We start from the raw sequence: 20,077 nt of genomic DNA, 5'->3' as shown, positions 1-20,077 counted from the left end.
GCATGTTAGATTTTATTCTAAGGGATTATTTATTTTGTTCTGTTTTTTTTTCCTGGAGTTCCTCTATTATAAAATTCAATATAAGAAATGGGTAATCTTGATGAGACATTTATATGGGAAATACTAAGAGACCTATTTTTATTCCAGTATTTCATGTTAGAAATATATATTTGCATTAAATTGTTCTCTGTGTGTGTGGTTATAATGGATTCAGTAAACTCCCCATGTTGCAAATGAAGCATGCATTGAATTTTTGTTTCTTCTTCACACTTGGAAATGGTTGTGAGAGAACTGTCTTATTCTTAGGAGATTGCCGGAACACTAAATTTTTATGCTGTGACTGGCTTGCTTAGAATGATTTGTATAGTTTAATTTTTTATTTTCTTCTTTCCTTATCCTGTATATGATAGTCATCCCTTGTTATCCACAGGGGATTGGTTCCAGGACCAAAAAATCGGCAGATGCTCAAATTCTTTATATAAAATGGCGTAGTATTTGCGTATAGCCCATGCATCTCTAGATTACTTAAAATACCTAATACAATGTAAATACTGTGTAAATAGTTATTATATAGTATATTGTTTAGGGAATAACTACTTGAAAAAAGTCTACATGATCTTTACTGTTTCCTTTTTCAAATATTTTTAATTTGTAGCCATTGAATCTGCAGTTGGGCCAGTTGTATTGTCAAATTATTTCCAACTTTGTAATATGTAGTCTGTCCTAGTTAACATTAAGTGTTAATTTATGTAGCTGGGCATGGTGGTGCATACCTGTAACTCCAGCTACTTGAGAGGCTGAGGCAGGAGGATTGCAAATTCAAAGCCAGCCTCAGCAACTTAGTGAAACCCTGCCTCCAAATTAAAAAAAAAATAATAATAAAAAGATCTTGTTCAGTGGCATAGTGCCCCTGAGTTCATAGGAAAAAAAATTGCAAAAAAAAAAAAAAAAAAAAATACTGTTTCTCTTTAAAACTACTAGATATTCCAAAATTTCTATGAACTGTCAAATTTGAAGGTTTTAATTAACCCGTTTGTCTCCACATTTTAATTGGAAGTAGAGTACCCCCAGGAAAAGGGGGGAAAGTAGGATATGCACAGTAATTTTCCCTTCAGCTACATTTTGCAAAAATTAAGAACAAAAAGAGATGTGTGTTTTTATTGCTAATTCTTATTATGTGAAGCCAATATACCTGGTACAGTTTATTTTTATTCTTTCTTTAAACCTTTTATTGTGGAAAATTTCAAGCATATACAAAAGTAGAAAATATAGTATGATGATCCCCCCCTTATCCCTTACCGAACATCAGTAATGGGTTTATAGCTAATCTTATGTTATCTGTTTCTACCACTGACTATCCTTATTCCCTTGAGTGAGTTTGAAGCACATCCCAGACATTATATAATTTCACCCATAAATATTTCTATATTTGTCTTCAGAAGATAAGAACTCCTTTTGTTTTAAGGTACCTCAGATAGCTCATGCATTCCCTTTCTCCTTTACTTCCTCCTTGTAAGCAAATTTCTTTAAAAGTCAAATACTTTTTTCTTATGATTACATATCTGGACAGAAAAAATCATAGATAGGGCACATGAATCCAAAAAATGTTTTGTTTCAAAACATGTTATACACCATAAATATTTTTGTAGTGCTAGGGATTGAACCCAGGGCCTTGTGCTTGTGAGGCAAGTGCTCTACCAACTGAGCTACGTCCCCAGCCCCACCATAAATGTTTTATAATTTTATTTGTTAATTAAAATGCTTTGCTTATAACAAAAGAATGAATGGGGGCAGTTTTAAGTTTGGAGGGAATAAATCACATTTCCCTCTTTGTTGCTGCTTAAAAACAATGCATTGAGAACCCTTTCTCTCACCTTCCTCTGCCACCACACCAGACTACAACACTTAACCTGTTACCTAGATTATTGCAGAGCTTCCTGGTTTACCTCATTGTTTCTCTCCTTCTGTCCCTGCTGTTTCTGATATAGCAGCCAGAGTCATCTTATTAAACTCATTAGATCATGTAATTCCTCTCCTGAAAGCCTTCCAAGGGCTTGCCTTTCCATCACATTCAGAACAAAAGCCAAAGTCTCAGCTTGATCTGTATTCTCCCCTCTTCCCTCAAACCAGTTCTCATCTTCTACCCTGACTGTTCACTCTGTTATATCTGTTTAGTTCAGGTGTCTCAGGCACACTTCATTCTCAGCATCTTTGTCCTCACTGCTCTCTACCTAGAATGTTCTTCCCCCGGGTATCTGCAGGCTCCTTCAGTCCCTTCAAGTTTTTATTCAAATATTACCTTATCAGTGAGTGAGGCCTTTTGTGGGTATTCAAAATAAAATTGTAACCCCTGTTCTTCCCTATCACCTGTCCCTTCTTTATTTTATTTATTTATTTTAATACTTGTTACTATTTAGCATACTCAATAAATTATTTGTCTTGATTATCTCACAAAGGCAGGGATTTTGTATTTTGTTTTACTTCTCCATTAAACAAAAGCTGTTTCTCAATTGTCCATCACCTTTTAGGTAACGCCATTTTTATCATTTGTTTATTAATTCAACTCAAACGTTTTCTTAAACATCTACACTGTAATAGCATGTTGCTAGGATTTTGAACTTCCAAAAAATCCCTGCCTGCCAAGGGCAGTGGCTCTGAAGACTGAGACAGAAGGATCAGGAGTTCAAAGTCAGCCTCAGTAAAAGTGAGGCAGTAAACAACTCAGTGAGACCCTTACTCTAAATAAAATACAAAATAGGACTGGGGATGTGGCTCAGTGGTCGAGTGCCCCTGCGTTCAGTAGTTCAATCCCGGCACAAATCCACACACACACACACAAAAAATTCCTGCCTCAGCTAGTCTTTGAGGTGGCTCTTTTTCAATAAAGTGTATGTGGATTGTTGCTAGTCTCCCCCCCACACTCCAAATACAGAAAATGTTGCAGTGACCATTCCTGTTTATGTTTTTATTTTTTAATTTTTGAAGAGGAATACCTAGAGGTAGAATTGCTGGGTCATGGGTTGTGTGCATTATGATTGTCACTTGATGTTACCAAATTATTTTCCAAAGCATGAGAGTTCCCTTTCCTCTCTATATCTTGCTTAATACTTTATACTGTGAAACAAAAAAATTTACCAGTCTAATGGGTGTGAAACAGTATCGAATTTTGTTCTACTCTGCATTTTTCTAATCGCTAGTGAGATTCAGCTATCTGCTATTTTATTCATATGAATAAATTTCCCATTTTTCTATTGGATAGTATGTCTGTAGTCCAGATGCTAATTATTCATCTTATATGTTATAAATATCTTCTTCCAGTCTGTCCCTAATGTTTGATTTTGTTTATGGTATTTTTTTCTTACAGAAATTTCACGTTCATAGGTAAATTCATTAAGTAAATGATTTCTGCTCTCTATTACTTGTATAAGAATTCCTTTACTAGGATCAATAAAGTTATTTTTTGTAGTATTCAATTCATTTTAAATTTAGGATTTTTCAAATATTTAGAACTTCAAATATCTGGAATTTACTCTTATATACAGAAAAGCTTAGGAATTTGTTTTCTTCCTTATGTAGTTATTTGCCCCACTGCTGTTTTTTAAATGAGCCATCTTTGCCCAGCTAACTTGTTATTTGTCTTCTCTGATATAAATGACAACTTTGTTACATACCAGCAATCTCCTTTGTATATCTTGATCTCTTTTTTCTGGGTTCTCTATTCTGTTGCATTCATCTCTTTTTGCACCAATAATGCACTCTTAAAAGTTTTTTTTTTTTTTAATATATATATATTTAGTTGTTGACAGGCAAACCCTCCACCACTGAGCCACAACCCCAGCCGGGTTTTTTTTTTTTTTTTTAATAAGTCTCAGTATCTAGTAGGATAGAACCCCCACCCTTCCTTCCCTCCCTTCTTCCTTCCTCCCTCCCTCCCTCTTCCTTCCTTCCTTCCTTTCTTTCTTTTTCAGGATTACATTGGACTTTTACTCTTCACTACAACATATAGCCAATTTGTCTAATTCCATGGAAAATCTTTCTAGGATTTTGATTGACTTTGCATTTAAGTTGTTTCTTCTATTTATATTTTCTTGTTTAAAGATTAGAAGCTGTGGGTTATATTTTCATTTTTTATTTATTTTTCTAGCCATGCCTTTACAAGTTATTGAGTACCTTTATATACCTACAAGTAATATGGGAATATAGGAATTTTGTGTGGATGAATATTTTCATTTAGGTATATGCCTGAAGAGTGGAATTACTAGATCATATGATAATTCTGTTTTTAACTTTGTGAGGCATTGCCAACCTGTTTTCCAAACTGCTTGAACCATTATATACTCCGACCAGCACTATCTGAGTGTTCCAGTGTCTTCATATCCTTGCCAACACTTGTTTTGTCTTTTTGATTATGGTCATCCTTTCTGATTATGATCATCCTATGGTATCTTAATGTGATTTTGATTTGTATTTCCCTAATGTCTAATGATGTCAGACAAATTCTTATGTGCCTATCACCCATTTGTGGGTCCTATTTTAGAGAAATGCCTGTTCAGCGCTTTTTGCCCATTTTGCTTATTTGTTTGATTCTTGAGTTGTAAGAATTCTTTATATATTCTGTGTACAAGGCCTTTATCAGATACGTGATTTGCAAATATTTTTCCTATAATGTGAGTTGTAGTTCTACTTGTTTTTAAACCAAAAGTATTCTATTATTTTTTAAACAGTTAATTTATTTTGCTTTACCACAGAATTTAATGAGGGTTTTTTCCCCCCAGATAATTGAACCCAGGGCCTTGGTGCTTGCTTCCACACACATTGTACCATTGAGCTTCATGCCCAGCCCTACTGATTTCTTATACTCACCATTGTTTCCTGCATACATCTCTTCTCTCTGGATTTACTTTTACTTTGCCAAAATATATCCTTCAGTTATTTTAAAGCAAGGAGTCAAGAGTAATAAACTCTCTTAGTTTTTATGTCTTAAAATGTCTTTATTTCATAATTACTATTGTATGCTAATGTAGATAAAGTATTGTAGGTTAACAGCTCAATCTATTGAAAAGACATTTTATTGTATTACTTTCTGACATTATTTCTGATGTAAAATATGCCTTTAATTGAATTGTCATTTGTTGGTAATTTCTTTCACACTCTCTTTAAGATTGTCTTTGATATTTTTACCATGATCTGTCCATCATATTTTTTCATATTTTTTTTTTTGTTTTTCTCACTCTGCACTTGTGTGTACTTTCAAACTGAAGATTTTTATTTCTATAGCTCAGAAAATTTTCAACCACTTTTTTTTTTAAATATGTTTCTCATCCTTTAATGTTCTGCTAGAACGCTTGCTTGACCTGTTAAATTAGCCTCTTAATCTATTCTCTGTGGCTTTTGGCCTCTTGTTCATATTTTCATCTTATTTTGTCTCTGTGTTGCTTTCAGTGGGAATTCTGGCTTTCAGTCACTAATTCTCTCTCTTGTGTCCATACTAGAGTTTATCCTGGTTTCTGATTTTTTTTTTTTTTTTAATTGGAGATTGAACCCAGGGGTTCTTTACCACTGAGCTAAGTCCCCAGCCCTTTTTTTTAAGACCAGATCTTACTAAGTCACTTAGGGCTTCACTAAGTTGTCAAGTAGCCTCTCCCAGCCTCTTGAGTTACTGAAATTATAAGTTTGCACTGCCATACCTACCCTGTTTTCTGAATTTTTTATTTAAATGACTGTTTCTCATTTTCAGGATTTATTATTGGATCTTTTCCATTTCTGTCTCTTCATGCATACAGCCTCATTTGTTTCATGATTTTTTTGTTTTGTTTTTGTTTTTTTCATAGTTGTTGATAGACCTTTATTTTATTTATTTATATCTGGTGCTGAGACTCGAACCCAGTGCCTCACACATGCTAGGCAAGTGCTCTACCACTGAACTACAACCCCAGTGCTTATTCTTTGTTTTTAAAAGCAGGTATTAATTTTGACTCTTTGGAGGTTTGAAACGTACTTATTTTACAGATATATAGCATTTTCTAGCCTCCTATCAAAATTGAAGCAAGCCTGAAGCCACCACAGCACTGCTCATTGAACCTGACCCCAGGACACTGGTGCAGAAGGAATGCTATTAATCCTAATCCTGCCATTGGAATTGAACTTCAGCCTGCCTTCTTCCAGACCCAGAGTTCCAAATGTTCAGTCCATGATTGTAGAAATAAAAAAATTTAAAAAAAAAAACCACTTTACCCATCTTTGCTTTTATGAAGTAAAGGAAGAGTTCAGAGTATGGACATTCCCAAGATCAGCTCTCTATGTCATTTAGGACTCAAACCCAGAGAGTTTTTCCCAGGAAATTAGCAGTATGGAGCAGGATTCACCGTGGGAAAAAGGAAATACTTGTACCTTTCCCTGTTACTGTTCCCATTCCTGCATCTTAATCCTGCCTGAGAGTGAGGCAAGACTAGAGAATGAGTTAAAGGAAGGAATTTCTAGGCAGTAGTGGTACTTCTGAGATGGTGGTAACTGGTTTGTAGAGGAAGAGGAAACAAGTGATCAAGAATTTCTATAGTTATTCAGCCTTGACCATTCTCAAGGTGACATATATTTTGGTAGTTAGATCTTGCTTGTACCTTGATGTATATCACATCTTACCAGTGTTATGTACTGTTAACTTCAGGTATGTTTAAATTGATTTCTGACAGTATACCAAATTTTGAGGGTTTCTTCTTTTTCATTTTGAACCTTGGGAACCCAAAAATTATTTTGAAGTTTGAGAAGTTTATAATATTGAAATAGAAATTTTAATAGCAGGAAAGAGATGAGGTACTTGTCAATTTTTACTAATAACATTACCTCTTGTTTTGGTACTTCCACAGTTCTAAGCATATAGTCAATGTCTAGTGTATTTTTGAAATGAATTATAAACAGTAACATCTTAGAAATTTATAAGGAAGTGAAAGTTCTTATATAACCAGATATGCTTTTAATCAGTGTTTTTGGTTGGTAGTCTCCTAGACCATGTGTTTCCTGATGATGTTCCATGTAGATTAAGTAAAACTTTCAGTGGTCTATGGCAAAAAAAAAAAAAGCACAGTGTAATGTGGATGCATAAATTTATAGATGACCTTATTTTTGGAAAAAAATGTCTGCAATTTTTTTAAACTATCAGCTGTATTTTAAAGTAGTCTTAGATTAAAAGAAAAATTATAAAGAAATAGTACAGGGAATTATACTCTTCTCACATCGTTTTTCTTACTATTAACATTTTATGTTACTGTGCTACATTTGTTATACCAATATTGATACAAAATTATTGGATTTAGTAGATGTCCTTTTTTCTGATTTATAAGCCTCTGGGATACCACAGTATTTAGTCGACAAATATTCTTAGAATCCACAGTACTGTATCAAGTTTCTCAGGCTTTCAAGAACAACTGTCTTATAAGTCATGTTTTGTGTTCCCTACTTGCTGTTTTCTTAATATTCTTGTTTGAAAAGTAAAAAGTTGGCAACCCTCTGTCAGTTTTACTGGTCTGTGAAGTTCAAAACTCTTGAGAGCTAGTGTCTTTGGTTATCACAAGTCAGTGTGATGATGGTTAACAATGAAAAAGTCTCCAGGTTTTCTAACTTTAATTAAGTAGTAACTGCTATTCTCTTTTCTCCATCCTGTCTACCTCCATTCACCCACATTATAGTCTGACTTTAGTTCCTTTAATTTTCCTTAAACTGTGCTGGCAGAAGCCACCAATGATTTCCTGATTATTTAACTGTCTCCTTTTCTTTTCTTTTCTTTGACTTCCAGTTCTCATTTTTCTTTGCAGCATATGAAATAATTCTTTTGCATCTTCTTCCTGGGTTCCTGCCACACTTCAGTTCTTGTTCTCCTTCCACTCTGATTTTTCTCCTTTGCTTATTCCATTTCTCCCCCATGCATCTTAAATGGTGACCCTGAGAATTCCTTCTCCTGCCCTTATCCTCTTCTTGCTCCTACTTATCCTTGGCTTTACCATCATCCTTATGCTTGCAGAACTCCAATTTCAAATCCAACCCTCTTTCCTACCTCTAAATAAGCATATCCAGTTACTTCTTAAGTTATTAAGTATCCATGCTGATTGTCCCATATTCAAACCAGAACATAGTTGTGGTTTGATCTTAAATATATGAGAGATAATAGCAAATTAGATGATATTGAAGGCCAATAAGGCCTGAATTGCTAACATTTCATCACATTGGCAGGAAATGGGTCATATTTCTTATATCATCAGGGGTTTTGAATTTTGTACTTTTTAAAGAATATGGTAGTTTAAATTTATGTCACCAATATCTATCTATACTTTTTACTTTTAACAGACCTTAACTTAAAATTGGAGTGGCCCCAGCAGCTTTAATCTATCTTAGTTCCTTTGCCCAGAAGAAGATAAAATCAGAAGTGAAAGGAATAGGCAATCATTAAGAGGCCGAGGGTGTGAATGACTAGTCTCAGATGACAGAAGAAAATGTAGGATGTGCCAGAGGTTTCTGAACCCTGGCAGGTAGCCTTTGATCAAGGAGTTTCAGATGTTTGTTTCTCAGTACCAGAGAATTGCTGATAATGAGTGCTGGAAATAATGTGAATTCATACTAACTGTATAGTCATACAGTTAATTTTGATAATAGATGTTTGACTCCATTAAAGAAGGGAGAAGTGTTATTGAAACATAAAGATTCTCCTTTGGCAGTTTTAAATATAGAGTGGAAGGATGGGGAACTGATTATAAAGCAAAATTTTAGGTTAAATGGTCTAAAATTTCTTCATGTCATGAAAATCTGATGAAGCTTATGCACAATTAGAAAAAATGTGCATATATGCAAATTGCATACAATTTCAGGGATTCACAGAACAAACGTCCATTTAGACCCTGCTAAGTCACTTTTTTTTTTTTTTTTTTTGGACAGTTTTATTCTTTTTATTCAGTTCATGATGAGTTTAATTTGTAGAGAAGATGCTACTGAGCTGAAAGTTATAGGTTTCATTTCCATAAGGGACATGTAGTTATACATCAGTCACGTATCTCAAATTTAAATGCTTTTTGTGTGTGTGTGTGTGTGTGATGCATACACGTATACATCCACACAGTCTGCATGCTATTGATTATAATATGATTGAATGAAATAATATGAATTAATCACAAATAAAAAAAACTCAAAATGAATAAAACAAACATATTCTCCTTTTAGAGCTGTCATTTAAATTTGTGGTATCTTAGAATGTGAATGTGCTGCATAAATTTTTTTAAATCCAATTCAATTTAAAATTATTTTTATTTAGGAATATTTCAATATGTTCCCTTGAAATAATTGTTTAAATCTCAGGAGTACAAACTTTTAGCACATGATCACTGGTTCATATCATCCCGTAGAGATGAATGGGGAATGATGAGCTTGGCTTCATGAAAAGTTGTACTCGTTAATATATGAATTCTAGTCATAACTATAGTTCTCTTTCTGTTATTTTGAGTACTTTTCATTGGTTGATTTTTGCAAGAATAAAATAAAATTCTGTATTAGTGGTTCTTAATCTCAGTTTTGACAACTTCTTAAAGATTTATATATTATTTCAGACCCTCAAATCTACAAAATTTTTTCTCTAATTTATCTCAGAAATTTACCTGTTGATTTGTAAATTTAGTGTCAAATAAAAGTAATAACATATCAGGTGCATTTTATCAATTTTGTTAGCTCCTGCAGGTTTCCATCTCAGTCTGTTGAGTTGAGCTGAAAGCAGAGTAATACTGAAGCAGAAGATGATAGGAACTAGCATAGAGGAGGGACATGTATTAACACGGTCACAGAGTGGATGCTAAAAAAATATGCCTGTTTGTAGAGAAAATTCCTGTGAACCTCTTCTGAAAAATAAAGACATAGACGGATGCAGTAGCATTCAAATGATTTGTTTGCTCACTCATTCACTTTTTTACAAAATTGTGAAGTGTTTAATAGGAAATTTATAAGGAAAACAAATATGCATGCCATCATATTTTTTCCTTGAAAAAACTCATTTTGAAATTGGACATATAATGACATAGCACATCTGCAAAATGTGGTCATCACTATTCCAAAGTGTTGCAAAGACAGGGTTGAAAATCATAAGACTTTAAATAGCACGAACAAATAAAATTACACATCATATATTTTATGGAGCATACAGATGGACTTAGTGTGTATAGTCCCATATTCACTGTTTCTAAGATCACAAAATAAAATTTTTAATTAAGAATATTAGGTGAATACCATACATAACACTGTTAGTATTTTGATGAACTAAACAAAATATCCTTCTAGTTAATTGGGTTAGAGTTAGGGTTAGGGTTAGGGTTACAGATCTGTATGTGTCTGCTTAGTTGAAATGTAAGAATGCTAAGCATTAAATGGCAACCAGATTACTTTGTGGATTACCAAATTAGAGTCTTCAGTATTATCTGAATCATTTTAAGTTTGTGGATATCAAATAATTGACTTTTAATAACAGTACTAGTAAGTACTAATAAATAGTTCTTGATCATTATTTTTAAAAATGAAAAAAAAATCAAAGAAATTCCTAATCATTTGCCTGTTAGCAAAAATAATGTTGTAGTTGGGAATTGCTTTCAACCTGTCAGGGGTTCCCAACATCTGTCAAAGAAGTCCTGAAAATTCACTTACAAGTTTGGAAGGGAGTAGAGTATTATAGAAATAAGATATTGGTATTTTTCTCACCAGTGAAAACTTACCAGTAGAGATTATTACCAGTGTACCTTGAAAGATTTTCTTCTGAATTTGAGGCCAGTATATGTGTTCCTCAAGTAATATTATAATACATCCATATTTGTGTCTCAGTTACAATATCTGGGCAAGACTCTATGTAATGCATAGTAAATCCTCTGGGAATAAAACTGTTTGAAACCAAGTTGATTTTGGTGTAGAAAAGGTAAAAATAAAGGCAAATGTCTGCTGTCAGACACGGTATGTCTATCCTATGAGAAGACAAGTAATACCAGACTGAAAAGGAAGGAATTCAGTGGTGAAAGAAACTTTGTCCTCAAATCGGTCTCCTATATGATTTTTTTTTCTTTGTAGTAGTATATCTGGCAGTATGAATGATTTTAATTACTGAAGGTTTAGTTTATTTATATCTGAAGATAACATACCTGTTTATTTGCAGAAGAAATAAACCTAATAATTAGATTTGAGTCTATCTGCAGTGTAAAGCCAGTAATAATATCTGTAATCTGATTAATTAAATAAAACCACCTATAAAGTATCATACCACCTAACCTTATTGATGAACATTACTTTTTCTCATTTGGTCTTAGGGTTTTGACCCACCACATCAAAGTGACACAAGAACTATTTACATAGCCAACAGGTTTCCTCAGAATGGACTTTACACACCTCAGAAATTTATAGATAACCGGATCATTTCATCTAAGGTAAAGATTAACACTTTTATTATTAAATTATTATTATTGAGTCTATTTGACAGTGTTATTATACTCATTTTAAATTTCTTAAATTTTTGGTGGGATATTTAATTTTCCCATGGTTACATACTAGTAAGTGGCTAGACTGGAGTTTGAACCATGTGACTTTAAAGCCTGCTGACTCCAATCTTATCACTTTTCTGTAAACGTTTTATGGTACCAAACTACTGCTTTACTCTTATTCTTCCTTGTTTCATTTTTTCTGTGACATTTTAAAGATGTCTTAGTTTATTTGAAATTGAAGATTATACAGGATGTTGTCTAATAGACTTTTATGAGGAAAATATTTTCCAAACTGTTCAATATGATAGCCATTAGCCACATAGGGCTAATGTGGCCTTGAAATGTGACTAGTGCAACTGAAAAATTGAATTTTTAATTTAATTTAAATGTCAAGAGCCATATGTGACTAGTGGCTATCTTATTGAACAGTATAGTTATAGAAGATATGAGTCAAAAGAGACTGAGGGTAAAGTTCTTAAACCATAGCTATTGCTTGATAGGACACTGGAACAAGTACCTTCCCTCCCTTCCAGAGAGATATTTTTTCTGTAATCCTGATTTCATCTTACCTAAGGAAATTACCTTAGTTCTGGTGTTCCTTTGTCCTATCCCTTTTTTTCTGCCTTCGCATTATTTACGTATGTGACATACCCATTAATGATATCCTTTATTTTGGACAATGGCTCTAGAGCAGCCAGTAGGAAGAGGAAATACCAGAATCTGAGATGATGAAGGAGCTATATACTAGTGACATAGTTTTTAGTAAATTATATGGAAAATTAAAGTACTTGAAACCTTTAAGATTTTCCTTAACTTGGAGTATCATTTAAATACAAGAAAATTCAGCAGTTTTAAGTGTGTATGTGTGTGTTTATTTATTTATTTATTTATTTATTGTGTGTGTGTTTGTGCACGCATCATGTGTGTGTGTGTGTGTGTGTGTGTGTGTGTGTGTGTGTGTGTGTGGTGTTAGGGATTGAACCCAGGGCCTTGTGCATGTGAGACTACCAACTGAGCTATATCCCCAGCCCTTAAGTGTATAATTTGATAACTTCTGACAAATGTGTGCCATGTGACCACCACCACAGTCAAAATGTAGGATATAGCCATCTCTCCACAAACTTCACTCATGCCCCTTTTTAGCCAGTTCCCCTCCTTCTTACCCTCAGCATTAGCAACCATTGATCTGTTTGCTATAATTATAGTTCTGCCTATTCTAGAATTTCATATAAGTACAATCATACAGTTCAGATCTTTGGTATCTGGCTTCTTTTCACTTAACATATGCTTTTGAAAGTCATATTTTTTGGTACAAGTGTTAGTATTAGTTTATTCCTTTCTAGTATATAGTGTAGCTGCTAGCCTGGGTTGATGTCATTTATATTCTGAATTTGGGTCATTTTCTTTGTGTGGTTTTCTTGTATTTTCCCCTTAATTTCCAGCTACCTTTCCAATTCTGAACTCTAATCTCTGTTACATTTTTACATTTTGATGATAAGACTGCAGCTTTCTTCTGCTGTTTTGCTACCATAGCTGTGGAAGCTAGATAGTATCTCAAAGCTAAGAAGTCGAAAATTTCCAATTCTTACTGTTTCCATTCACAATTTTTTCCTTCTTTCCTTCCAAACTCTGTTCCATTTCTATATTTTAAACACTTTTCAGGCTTTTTTTTAAGTCTTTTTTTTTTTTTTTTTTTTTTTTTTATTCTTATCTGTCGGGAGTTCAGAGGACCACTTAATTAAAATCTTTTGCCAGTACAGAAAGTTGATTGTCCTTCTTAAAAACTTTTAGGATTAAATAAATAACATCATATGGCTTATTACGACGTATGCAGCAGTATTAAGTTTCATATTTTGACCACAATTCCGAAAATATAGATGTTTAAATAAGCATTGCCTTTTAAATTTTTTTTCATCATAAATAAGGACTATGTCATTACTACCTCCTTTCTTCTTTATCATGCCACTATTGCTTTCATAACCTTCCCAACTAGATTACTTGGCTATTCCACACGCTCATGTTGAACTTGCCTGCCAGCGTATCTTTTCTAGGTTTTTTCTTGTTAGCCACAGTTTTTAAAATGTAAAATTTCGTGGAGATTGTAGTTTTATTTTTTTTAAATATAAAATTCATATCTTTGAACCCAATTTTGAAGAATTATAGATATTTGTGTAGATGCTATTTCTTTTTTCCTTTGTATAAGTGAGGCCTGACTCTCTTTATTCTCTTTTTACTGCCTTTTTACTATCCTGTCATCTCCTTAAACTGTTCCCAGACTATATTATCTTGTATCCCACAATGCTATGATGAACTTTCCTCCTCTGTCCCTTTGCTTTGCTCATACTGTCCTTTCTCAAATGTTCTTCCATATTTGCTTTTGATTTTCAGCTTGTTGAATGTTCCTTGTTTAAAGCCCCTGTCAGATTTGACCTTCTTCATTAAATTTTTCTTTCTCATTTATTCTTTTCCTTTGAATTATTCATATGTTCTTTCGTTTACTTAATCTTTGAATATAACTGTTGATATTTTGTTCATAACCTTTTTTGGCGGTGGTGGGGATTGAACTCAGGGCCTCACTCATGCTGGGCAAGCACTTTACCACAATCACATCCCCAGTTCCTATTCTTAACCTCCTCTCTTTAGTAATAAGTTTTTTTGTTTCCCGTGTCATTTAAGTGTTGTACACATTGTAGATGCATGATGTGTCTTTATTTCATTTCATTGGCCATATAGTAACTATCCTATATTGAATTTAAACTTCCTTGCAAAATATTTAATTTCAGAGGGTGTAGTGACACATGCCTATAATCCCAGCAACTCATGAGACTGAAGTAGGAGGATCACAAGTTTGAGGCCAGCCTCAGCAACTCAGCAAGACCCTAAGCAACTTACGAGATCTTGTTGTCTCAAAATAAAAAGGGCTGAGGAAATTTATGATTACACAAATGGTATGCCTTTACGCCATGTACAAACAGGGAAACAACATGTATCCCATTTGTTTACAATAAAAAAAAATACTTTAAAAAAAAAAAAAAGGGCTGAGGATATGACCCAGTTGTTGCCAAAAAAAAAAAAATTAAAACTATTTAATATTGCACCAGAGGAAATTAGACAAACTGCTTATTCAAAATTCTTAAATTAGTTACAACCACTAAGGCTTCATTATTTGATGTCAGGATATTTGAGGGGAAAAAAACCTATTTCAACAATTTTTATTTGTTCACTCACTTATTCTGCAAAATTTTTGATCTCCAACCTTGTGCCAAGTGTAGTTTAAGCACCTGAGATACAACAATAATATCCCTGGTCTCAGGGATCTTACATTCTACTGGGAGAATATACATAGGGTAAAGCAAAAATTCTATAAACTGTCTCCCTATTTCATATATAAAGTTATGTTGTGAGTAATGATGCAAATAAAATCTTTAGTATATTACCTTGTCCCTATAAAACAGCATTTTGAGCTGATTAATTAATAACAAACACTTATGTAGCAATTAGGATGAGCCATGCTCTATTCTAAGTTCTTCATAAATATATTAGTTGATTTAATCTTTATAAGAACACTATAAGATATGTGCATTATTATTAGCCTCATTTTATAGAGGAACAATGTGGGATACAGAGAGGTTAAGTCCAAGGTTATTTATTTGATGAGTGTTATAATTAGGATTTGGGACACAGTGGTTTAAGCCCCAAGCATCTGTGCTCTTGACCTTTAAACTCTACTCTCTTTTTAAAATTAACATTGTGATAGAGTTTCATCTCTTTTTTGAGATTTTTTAAATTATTTATTATTAATTTTTTATTTTTATTAATCAGAATAATAATTTCCTTGTGGCATGTTTATAATATTCATGTAACACACTTGATCATTTCCAACTCCCCTTTATGAAATTTTTTATGGTTTTCCCACTAATAACTTATCTAAAACATTCCTTTTTTTTTTTTTTTTTTTGCGGTACTGGGAATCAAATCCAGGGCCTTGTGTTTGCAAGGCAAGCACTCTACCAACTGAGCTATCTCCCCAGCCCTCTAAAACATTCTTATTTCTTAAAAATGCTAGGTAATTTCTCCATATTCTATACTAAAAAAAGAATAATTGAATAATTTGACCATTTCCTATTTCTGACACTGAACTAAATAAAATAAATGTTATCTAGTGTCAGCATTTCTATCAACTCTTAATCATGTTTACCATTAGGTTTAATTTTGTATAACAAAAGTCCAAAATAAATTATTAAAATATTGTCTTATTCTGCTTTCTCTAACTTCTAAAAAATCAACAATTTAATAGCAAAATTGATAGGTTCAATTTTTTAAAATTGTACTAAAATCACCAATAAAGGGAAAAGGAAAGTAGAATAAGAACTATTGAAATCTAGAAACCAGAGAAATAGTTTCTGTAGCATCTAGTGTTACAAGAATGGGCTCAGTGCTGCACACCTGTAATCCTAACTACTCAGAGGCCCAAGGTAGGAGGATCTTGAGTTTGAGGCCAGCCTCGGCAACTTAGTGTGAGACTCTGTCTCAAAATAAAAATAAGAAGTACTGGGGATGTAGCTCAGTGGTAGAGTACCCTTGGGTTCAATCAGTTACCCCCACACACACAAGCATCAACAGAGTACATATTATTTTAGGACATTAATTTATTGATACCTCTTTTCTTTCTTTCTTTTTTTTTTGTAGTATACTGTGTGGAATTTTGTTCCAAAAAATTTATTTGAACAATTCAGAAGAGTGGCAAACTTTTATTTTCTTATTATATTTTTGGTTCAGGTAAGCTTTATCACTTAATGGATTATTGTTTGTAAACATGGTTTCTAAAAATATGTCTTAGAACAGGGAAAATTTATGTTGTATTCTTAGGTATTTGACCATAGGATCATTTTTTTTTAATATACTAAGTGTCACTATGTATTCAAAGAATAAATTATCTAAATCACATCTAGATTTCTAAAAAATAGCCTGTGAATTTTAAGATCAGTTGTATTTTGTTTCATTATGAATGTACTGTAGAGCTGATAACTGAAATCTAAGCCAAGATATAACCTATCATAGTTCAGAATCCTGCTTCAGAACATATTTTGGCTGTTAAAAGGCAGTACATATTTTTGGCACATGCCTGCCTATGGAATCATCTCTGTATAAAGTGAAATTCTTTCGTTTTTAATTATTTTAATTTAAGTTTTATCTTAGCTGGGTGTAATGGCTCATACTTGTGGTCCTGGCTACTCAGGAAGCTGAGGCAGGAGGATCACTTGAGCCCAGGAATTCAAAGCCAGCCTGGGCAACATAGTGAAACCCCCATCTCAAATAAACAAATTTTAATTCAAAAATTTTTAAACAATTCTAATTTTTAAGAATTCCCATGAGTACAGATTCTTTATTCAGCAGAGCTTTTTCTGTTTGTTATATGTATTTTTTTTGCCATTTTCTAAATCTTCACATTATACTTTTTTCATGTATCAAAATTATCACAACCTACATGTTTGACAGTAAATACTTTTTTATCTATAGAACCATCATGTAGTTATTAAAGATGATGTTCATTAATATTTTAAAAAATTATCAAGAGAGAAGCCTGTGAAACTTGAATATAAGTCAAGATATTGAAATAGGGATTATCATTTTCCTTCAGAGGTTATTCTTTTAGGATAAAACTTCATAAATTTCTTTTAATGTGGCATGAATTTTTTTATGAGCTCTTTACTCTTCTCTCAGTAGAACCTGGGATTTCAAAAGAAAAATTAATATTAGTCAACTAATCATTTGAATGCTTTGGGAAACATTTACATTTTTTTTTTTAATTGCTTTCCTTCATGAACAGAGAAGGAACTTCTGATTTTATGTCAAGAGAGCATCTGCTTGGTTTTCTGAGAAAAGTGAGAAATTATATTAGTCATATGCAAAGAGCATGCATGGCTTTGTGAAATAACTAGCTAAGATCAGGAATTTAGCATGTCTGTGGAATAGAACAAATTTAATTGCTCTATCCAGAGTAAAGGAACAGTAATAAGTCATAAGGCCCATGTTCTTGCCTATCGTATATAATTACTACAAATACTTCTTTACTTCTCTAGCAACTTACTGAAACCTCAGTTGTATGATTTACATTTTAATTACAGCATCATTTTCCTTGCTGTCCCCCTCTGACTCTGCTGGATAGAACAAAATTGCTTGTAGGAAAAAAAAACCTTTCCCTTACTCCCATTTCTAGTTCTCACTGTGCAGTGTTGAGTCTATTCTGAATGCTAGGGTAAAAATTGCTGACAGATTTACCAGCATTTTTCAAGATGTGCAAATAAATTGTAAAATGAGAACTGAACAGCTGTAGCTCCACTTCTAGGCAATATTGAAGAAGAACTTAAGTACCCTGTGTGTTAAAAAAGTGGAGTGACTGAGTCCACTCTTGCAATATATATAGGTGTATAATAGATTTAAATACTCTACCAATCCTCATATCATAGCCAATAAGGCAAAGTTTTGAAATTATAAACTAAACTAGACTTGCTGCATAATAGTATGAGATTTTAGATGCTAATAGTATGATGTACATAATATAAAAATGTAATACTCTGCATTCTTTTTAATCTAGCTCATGATTGATACACCTACCAGTCCAATTACCAGTGGACTTCCATTATTTTTTGTGATAACAGTAACCGCCATAAAGCAGGTATGAAATACTTCCTATTATTGTTGTTTTCACCCAGTTCATTTAGAAGTCACTAAATCTTTCCACAACAAAGAAACATTTATTATTGTGAAAAGAATTTCTATAAGAAAGCAGTAGCCAGTGTATTATATTTCAGATACCTGATGACTGATAAATGATTACCATTGTTAAAATATGTTGCTCCCTTGACACAGCTAGGAAGCCTCTAAAAATGAATACTATATGTATAAACCAATGTATATATGAAAAAGTTTATTATAATCATCTTAGTAGAGTCTGGTGATATGTAAAGAAAATGTTGTTCAACGGAATATATTTATAGGGAGTAAAGCACATACTTCTGGCTTGAATATTTGTGAATAAATGTTGTAAAGTGCTTTCCTAGTTTTTACAACTTTCATTAGTGAAATTGACTTTTATGTAAAGTGGTACCTTAAAAGAAAAAGTTTTGGCCAAATTATGAATTTACATTAAAATCTAGATGTAGAGATACAAAATTATTAGATAAATATGCTAATTAAGAAAGACATTCTTAGAAATGTCTTGTTGTTATAGCTAGCACTTCTCAAAAAGTCTCAACATTCTCAGTTACACAGAGATGATCCCTAACACCTGAGAGAGTTAATTGAATTTTCTTATCTAAATGTGATGAACTTTCATTTTATAACATATAGGACTGGGCATGGTGTCACACGCCTGTAATTCCAGTGGCTCGGGAGGCTGAGGCAGAAGGATCAGGAGTTCAAACAGCCTTTGCAACTTAGTGAGACCCTGTCTCTAAATACAAAGTAAAAAAAGGACTGTAGATGTGACTCTGTGGTTAAGTGACCCTGGATTCAGTCGTGCTACAAAAAAAAAAAAAAAAAAAGGTGCAGGGATAAGGTATATAGATCAAAATGAAAATAAAATAGACAAACACTTTTGGATGAAGTATATTTTTTATTATGTAAGGAGGATGAACAGAGTCTATAGATTAACAATTATATTATGCATCTAGTGTAGCAGAGAATATTGTGTCACAGTTTAATTTCTTTTTTCACTCTTCTGTTGAAGACTAGAATTTGTGCATATAATTCAGTAAGCATTCAAATCATTCTGTTCAGTTTTGCAGATGTCATTTTTCTCATCAAAGTAACGTATTCATCCCTTCAACCTCTTTTCTATATATACTTTCCTCTTAGGTGATTTCTTCTGGTCTGGTAATTTAAAGTTCCATCTGTATGTTAATAGCTCTCAAATTTATATCTATCTTGAAACTATTCTTTGAATGTCCAACACATGTACAACTGTTTGCACAACCTTTGCACTGAACATCTCACAAGAATCTCAAACAGAACTCTTCATGTTTTTCTCTCTAAAGCTGAACTGTTCCCCAGTTTATTAATGACTCTGCCATTTCTCCACCCCAAACCTTGGCATCCTCATGCTTTGACTGTTTTTGTCCCTACCTTCAAGATCTACCTTATTAGTCCAAGTTACCATGATCCCTTCCCTGGACAATTGCATTATTCTCTTAATCATCTCTGGCTTCTACTCTTGCTCTCCTGATGTTTCCCTACATCAACTAGATTGATCAGATAATACCACCCTCCCATTTAAAACTGTGCAGTGGTTTCTTGTCAAACTCTGACCTAAACACAACCCCTTTCAATGATCCACACAGCCATACAGTCTAGTTCCTGGTTCCTTCTTCATTTCCCACTGTTTTTCCTTTTACTCACTGTCCTCCAGCCGTACCCCTCTCCTTGTCCTCAAATGCAGTAAGCATGCTCCTGTCTCAAAGCTTTACGACTAGCTATACTCTTCCTGGAAAGTTTTTCTGCCAGATTAATTGCATGGCTCAATTCCTCATTTTACCGAGATACTTGAACTTTGGCTTTTCCTGGTCACACCATACCATTCCCTCATT

At 33.2% G+C, this 20,077-nt stretch overlaps 1 protein-coding gene across 5 annotated transcripts in view; it reads left to right on the top strand.

The window, feature by feature from the left end:
* Window positions 1-20,077, top strand: part of ATP11B (ATPase phospholipid transporting 11B (putative)) — a 117,489-nt gene that overhangs the window by 5,150 nt on the left and 92,262 nt on the right. For 4 of the 5 annotated variants that reach the window (XM_079100862.1, XM_079100863.1, XM_079100865.1 and 1 more), the window contains exons 2-4: window positions 11,319-11,435; window positions 16,179-16,268; window positions 18,088-18,168. In XM_079100862.1, coding sequence (XP_078956988.1) covers window positions 11,319-11,435; window positions 16,179-16,268; window positions 18,088-18,168 — 288 coding nt within the window. The remainder of the gene's footprint in view (window positions 1-11,318; window positions 11,436-16,178; window positions 16,269-18,087; window positions 18,169-20,077) is intronic. The other variant, XM_079100866.1, reaches the window with a different exon arrangement.

Source organism: Sciurus vulgaris (genome assembly GCF_902686455.1).
Source record: "Sciurus vulgaris genome assembly, chromosome: 10".
Taxonomy (NCBI): domain Eukaryota; kingdom Metazoa; phylum Chordata; class Mammalia; order Rodentia; family Sciuridae; genus Sciurus; species Sciurus vulgaris.
The sequence above is the reverse complement of the archived record's forward strand: the minus strand, read 5'-3'. Positions and strand labels throughout refer to the sequence as shown.